Raw genomic sequence first — 6,901 nt, forward strand, 5'->3', positions numbered from 1 at the left:
GTTCGAAACCAGTAGTTCAAAACTAGTAGTTCGAAACTGGCAGTTTTTGGTGAATACAAAGGTTCTAAGACATTTTATTGTTACTCTAGACAATTGCTGTTACTCAAGGAATAACGGTAGGTGTCATAAAAGTGGTGAAAACACTGGAAAATTCTCGCAATAATCGCTTTAACAGTTAATTTTTCTTGTAGACCATTGGCAGAAACATGGTAAGGTTAAGAGTCTCTCATACGCAGTGTTTAGAGGTCCCGTCTACGAGAAAGAAGTTAACGTGAAGACTAATGTTAAGACTCATTTTCTTTCCGACAACGGACCTCAGGTTGCACGATATAAAACGGGATTGTACGCACCTTGTGATGTCGTAGACAAGCAGAGCGCCTGCTGCTCCCCTGTAGTACGAACGTGTGATGGACCTGAACGACTCTTGACCGGCCTACGCAAATACCGGCAAACATATTTAATTAGCAAATTTAAATATATTTAATTAGCAAACATATTTAATTAGCAAAACGTCGGCTGGGCTAGTGTTAGGTAATATTTTGTATAACCTAACAAAACATGGCTAAGTTAATTGAGGAGTAGACTTTTTAAAGGTATTCTTGAAAGAGGTTGGGTTGCATAGAGGTGGTATGTAACCCTACCGCTTTCAGAAAAAGTGACAGGATATGATATGATTTACTTTACTACATGTGAGTAAGACAATTTATACACGTATATAATTAGTTATTAGTTTAGAATCACACCAGTAGACACAAACTGTATTAATCTAGTAATATAAACTCACGGTGTCCCATATCTGTAGTTTGATCTGCTTGCCATCAATAGTTATCATCCTAGCACCAAATTCTACCCCTGGTAAACAGATTTAGTTATTAGTTTTACATTTCACTTATGTTATTTTAAATAAGAAAATATGCAAATCTCCTGCTACAATAAATCCTGCTACGTGCAAAGATACCCTTGATTCGAATTTCATTTACAACAACCCATATACACCTATAAGGAAAACTATTATATCTTAAGAATACCCCATTAACTGCAGTCATTGAGTCAGCCTTTGGCAGCTATCACATTTTTCAAACACTATGCTAATAATTAATATGTTTTCACATTTACAGATGAATGATAAAACCTTCACTCAATCAGTATCACACATGAAGAAAATGGTCTTCTGACTAAATATACAAGAGTGCAGAACTTTGCATCTTTTAATATACTTTAACATGTGCTATGGAACTGCCAGAGATATAGTAACATAGCGTTGTCAACCTTGGAACTCGAACATCGGGCATTTTGGATGTGCACATCAGTATTTTTACGACAATAAAGACATGTGATTGACAGGAGATCTATGCATAAATGTACAGATGGCTATCACGGATTTGTAATAGATACCCCTTTGCAAACCTATGCATAATTCGTTAATTAGTTGTTCTAAATAATTATTTTCCGATACAATATAAACATCCAATTTTCAGTTAATGCATCCGAATGCAACAGCAACAATACCTATGGTAAGATCATGCACTGGCTGAAACCGCTTGTCTGTAAATTGTAGAAGCAGGCATGATTTCCCCACGCCTACAAAATAAATAAAAATAACAATTATCACAATCATTATGAAATCAAGATTTGCCATTGTAACTGTCATAATTTTGGTGGCCTTGTCACATGCAATGATGCAAGTGTACATTTTACATACATGTATGAATGAGATAAATAGCATGTATGTCCTTCGTCAATCTAGTAAATATCTTATTAGCAGGAAGGTCACTCATGTCTGCTATCATGTCAACAATTTGTACAGCCTCAAAAGGTCAAACTGGGCTATAAAATCTGCCTATGAATTACAGATTGATACAGAAAAAAGTTACTAATTATTTTGTGAACAACATTAGTAACACAGATGTCATACCAAGACCAGAGCTTTTCAGTTAACGAGATATTCACGCGTATACATCTTAAACCCTAAGGTCAGCTGATTGCCAATTTTGGTGTAACTGAGCTGGGTGCAAATAGCTGTGATTGCATTACTTTCATTCACTTCATCTCAGAAAACAGTGCATAACTCGGTAAATAAGCAGCACTCAGTAGCACTCGGAAGTTTTACTGAACAAGTGCCGCAGAGCGACAGCGCTCACCTGACGGCAGGTGATCTGATGCTAAACTCAGGGGCAAACGAATCAAGAGCACCCTCCCATCGCCGCGTTCGTTTTTATATAACTTCACATAAATGTTTATACTATATATGTTAATTCGGGTGGCACTCCGGCAGCCCATGTATATACCCTATGTTCTAACTCCGGCGCGTTTCCCAGCAACCGCCAGCGGATGGTAAAAAATTTAAATTGAATAAATTGCCCTCTAAAAAAGCTGTCTTGTCCGGCAGACAAGCCTACCTGACAGATTCTACTTGTCCTCCGTGGAAAATGGACAAGTACGAGACAAACGGACTAGCCCTTATTTTCAAACACTGTGATGGTATACAGGAGCCTTCTCGAAGAAATGTTCGTATGGTCGTTTATGAAAGTTGCACGAGATGGCACGTCGATTGGTAGCTGGAAGCTATCCTCGTAGCGTTAGTATGAGTAAAATCATTATGCAAGACAGAAAGGTAAGCATCGTGCCATATCTACCTAACACAAGCCCTACTAGGTGAAAATAGAGAGCTGCAATGCCTGTACCTAATTAACGCCAGGCCAAAAAACTCTACACGCCATATACTATCACCACCACAGTTGCACTGCGCAAAGTGAGGCCACTGGCAGGGACATAATTAAAGCTACATATAACATACTGACAGTACAGAAATGCCATAGAAATTATAACGATTTAAAGAGGGAGGCATAACTTCTTCAACGAAATTTAGCTTTTTGAAATTTCACTGTGACATTGTTAGCCTCATACATCCAGGCATGGTATGGTTATTTACTAGCTAAACCCAGCAGTCACAATTTTTCTAAACAGACAGTAGACAGCTAATAAAATACCTATGTTTAAACCACTCCTCTTGAGGTCAAAAGGTTTTTATCCGACACTTACTCCTTCGACCTCGTCAGTGGAAAGACAATTCTCATGGTCCATTTCAATTAAAGCCAATAAAAATGCATAGAGTCACACCGTGAAATTTCAAAAGTGTTTTCAAACTCCAACGACGCCGTCCGTCAGACCATGATTCCTCAGAAAATGTCTAAAATCCTGCCCTGTGGCCCCATTGACCTTTGACCTGTGACCTCCAATTTCGGCACAGTGTGGCTGTTTCCTACCATGATGCTATACACGACTATCACGAGCCTAGGTCGAGCCGTTTAGATTTGTGCCGCAATTCTGCCATTTCCTCCCTTACCTTAAGTTAAGGAGGGAATGTTTCCCCCTGTCTTTTACACGCTGTTGAACTTTGCACCTTTGAACCCCGCGCGTTCGACATCGCGCACACGTGTCGTTTTCGGATTACCCACGCCACGTCCCGAATATCGTGACCGCTGCACGATCGAGGCCGTTTAAGATATTGTGCCCAACTGTTGACGGCAACGGACGGAAGGACGCTCGCCGGACGGAGGACGATCATGGCGATTCTACAAGCTGCATCTGACTATGTCAGATGAGCTAATAATGTGAGCTGCTACATATATATATGTCGATAGTCGTAGCGCAGGGCTCGAATTAAGCGACGAGAAGAGCAAGGCAATTTTTTTAGGGCATGTGAGAAATCGCCTTGAATTTTCTCTAAAATAGAAGGGCACAGAGGCAATTTTAAAAGGCACCAAGGCAACTCTCAAAATTTGAGAAGAGCACCAAGGCACTTTTGTAAAATAAAGGAAAACTCATAACAAATTAGTTCATCAACATCGTCTTGTTTTTAATGTACAAAACAACATGCCCCCATGTAAGCTTACATCGTAACACCGACCCCTGTACCCCCCTCTGCTAATGGAAGTACAGTAACAAGAAATTTTACATGCCCGCTATCAGGAGCGAATAATTATCCGATGCTGTTATTATTCCCTTCTGCAACTATCGGTTTTTAGCTCATCATTGCAACTACAGCACGCACGCGCACGTGTTATGTTGATTCGACTAAAAACGAAACTAGGGCAGTAGATTAAAGGGCACCGACGGCAATTACACAAAAGGACAAGGCAGGTGACTGCCGTCGGTCGGGTTGGATTTTCAGGGGCAGTACGGCGATTGACAGGGGCACCGACGGCAATTGCCGTCGGTGCCGTCGGTTAATTCGAGCCCTGCCATAGCAATATTTACAAACTGAGCGAACTATACGTCTTGGTATGCCAAGAGCTTTTAGCGCGCGTTTGTTAGGTCATATCCACGGATCTCGATCCGATGGATTCGTTGATCTGACTGTTTGTTTGGTCGGATCACTTGATCTCGATCCACCGAACCCGATCCTGCTAGCGAGGCGGATTCGAATGGGATCTAGTATGGTGGCCCGCGCCACAGGCACAGCCAATCACAGCTTGTTCTTTGCTATGAACCATCCCGTGATAGGTCAGTGTAACGTGAAACGGTGAAAGTGAGTTTTGCGTTTGTTTGGTCGGATCAGGATCATCTGATCTCGATCAGATGAATTCGTCCCAAACAAACACGCCCATAAAGTGGGTACCCTCTTTCGGCGCAAATCCACTTTAGGCACCTTAGGCATCACGAAGTGATGCACAGATTTCTGTGTATCATCAACTGATGCACAGATTTCTGTGTATCATCAACTGATGCAAAAAACCCTAACCCTAACACACTCTCGTGTAATACCAAGATTATAGCTACTATTGACTTCTAGAGTTAGGGTTAGGGGTTTTTGCATCGCATTGCCTTGATATACGAATCTGTGCATCAGTTGATGATACACAGAAATCTGTGCATCACTTCGTGATACCTAGTGATGTCACGATCATCGATTATACTCGATCATCGGTTGAACAGTGGCTCGAACCAAGCGCTTGGTCATCAAAATCAATAATCGATTGCATCGGGAAAAAAAAAACTTGGAAAAGTGATGAGAATCAGAGATATCATCGCTACTATACAAGTTGTCTTTTATTAACATACATGTATTATACACACAGTAGTAAACAGTGCAAAACAAACAGTAAACAGGGCTAAACAAGCACATACATGCACACACGTACGTGCGCACGACGTTGCGCACACGCAGGCATTCAACACCCTGAGTAACCGATTGTAACCGATCATCGGTTACTTGGGTCCAACCGAAGATCGATTACGAAATTACAACTGATTGACAACACTAGTGATACCTAAGGTGCCTAAAGTGGATTTGCACCCCCTCTTTCTGCGTTTCTTGGAGCTATGATGCATATATCATGCGAGTGTACGTCAAGAAAGGTTAGACATCAAATATTATTCTATCAATAAAAGATGCGAAAAGGTACAATGAATTAGATGCACCTAATGCAGAGTCAGGATAACCTGACCTTATCATGAGACAATGAAGATTGAATGACAACAATATGTAAATTCAATATTGTTACTCACTTACTGCCTGTTGTTTTTACATCACACTGTCACAGTGATCACTGACAGTGACACTCGACAGTCGACAACACAAATACATCACGAAAAATTGATAATCCAATCATGTACAATACTGTATGTGGTTATTATATGATGCTGTATACCTGTATCCCCTATAATAATGTACTTGAAAAGGTATGCGTACGACATTTGGGGTAGATATCAATCACACTAGTAAAACTGGGTAACGTAGATTTGTTTTGCTGGCAAATGACGTTCCTCTGTTTGGGGCGGAGAAAACTAAAATACTTGTTCATTATTTGTCCATAAAACGTCATATAACTAATTAGCAAAACGTGTATATATATTTAAGCAACGTGGTTAAAATTAAATAATAAGTTTTTTTTCGTTTAATTCTGGCAAAAATCTATTATATTTTTCTTAAATATATAAATATTATGACGAATCATCGTCATCAGCAGACTCTGTTTCGTATATTGTTTAGCTATGGCGGTTATTCAAGTTTATTCACATGCCATCCAGCAAAAATATAAAGCTAGCGTTTGTTCCAAGGCTACCTTTTTTCAACTGTGTGTTTTTATATTAACTGTTGTACCCCCGTTAATATTTGCATATAAAAGTCAAGGTAATGTTGTAGTTGCGTTTGCTCTGCGTGCTAGATTGTGCAAGTTCAAGTCAACTGCTGGAGTGTGCACTGTGCAACAGTAGGCTAGGGCGCTCACGTGTCACCTCGGTTCACGTGCCCACACGGTTCATGAACCGAGCTCACCAATCTCTAACCGTGAACCGAGCTCACCAATCTCGAGATTGGTCAGTTCGGTTCGCCGTCTACCTCGTGTACTAACTCTAATATCTCGCGAACAGTTTGAGTTACATTTCTAAAATTCTAGACACATATAAACACATGTCTTAGCTATGATTTCTGTAATTTTTTAGTTTATTGAAGCACGTATTAGCCTATATGACGATACCGCGCGTACGTATATTTCTGGTAATTAATTACACTATTCGTGCTTCAATAAACTCAAAAATCACAGAAATCATAGCTAACACATGTGTTTATACCTCTGACGATACCGCGCGTAGCGAGATATTAGGTAACTCAAATCGTTCTGTGTCTAGAATTTTAGAAATTAACACATGTGTTTATAACAAAGCGCGCGCGCACACGCACACACGGCACGCGCCGCGATTAGTCAATCCGAACACAAAACTGTTTAACAACAACAATAAGCAGACAAGATCTCGTTCGGCTGGCGTGGTAACCAGGTGCGAAGTGCACCTGACGCGCGATGATCGATACCGCGCGTACGTATATTTCTGGTAATTAATTACACTATTCGTGCTTCAATAAACTCAAAAATCACAGAAATCATAGCGGTGTGTGTGT

At 40.4% G+C, this 6,901-nt stretch overlaps 2 protein-coding genes across 2 annotated transcripts in view; one reads left to right on the forward strand and one right to left on the reverse strand.

Annotated features, from left to right (window-relative positions):
• Window positions 1–350: 350 nt before the first annotated feature.
• On the reverse strand, window positions 351–5,771 carry LOC106814994 (ras-related protein Rab-2-like; the record flags this gene model as incomplete). The annotated part of the gene is given in 4 exon segments (XM_014819394.1): window positions 351–433; window positions 785–852; window positions 1,510–1,581; window positions 5,655–5,771. Coding segments are annotated over 4 exon segments (269 nt in total), but the record flags the coding sequence as incomplete, so codon positions are not given.
• Window positions 5,772–5,995: 224 nt separating this feature from the next.
• LOC106814997 (transmembrane protein 231-like) overlaps window positions 5,996–6,901 on the forward strand; it is an 8,944-nt gene continuing 8,038 nt past the window's right edge. The window contains exon 1 of the mRNA XM_014819397.1: window positions 5,996–6,136. Coding sequence (XP_014674883.1) covers window positions 5,998–6,136 — 139 coding nt within the window. The 5' untranslated portion in view covers window positions 5,996–5,997. The remainder of the gene's footprint in view (window positions 6,137–6,901) is intronic.

The sequence above is a fragment of the Priapulus caudatus genome, unplaced genomic scaffold (assembly GCF_000485595.1).
Source record: "Priapulus caudatus unplaced genomic scaffold, Priapulus_caudatus-5.0.1 Scaffold1019, whole genome shotgun sequence".
Lineage (NCBI taxonomy): Eukaryota > Metazoa > Priapulida > Priapulimorpha > Priapulimorphida > Priapulidae > Priapulus > Priapulus caudatus.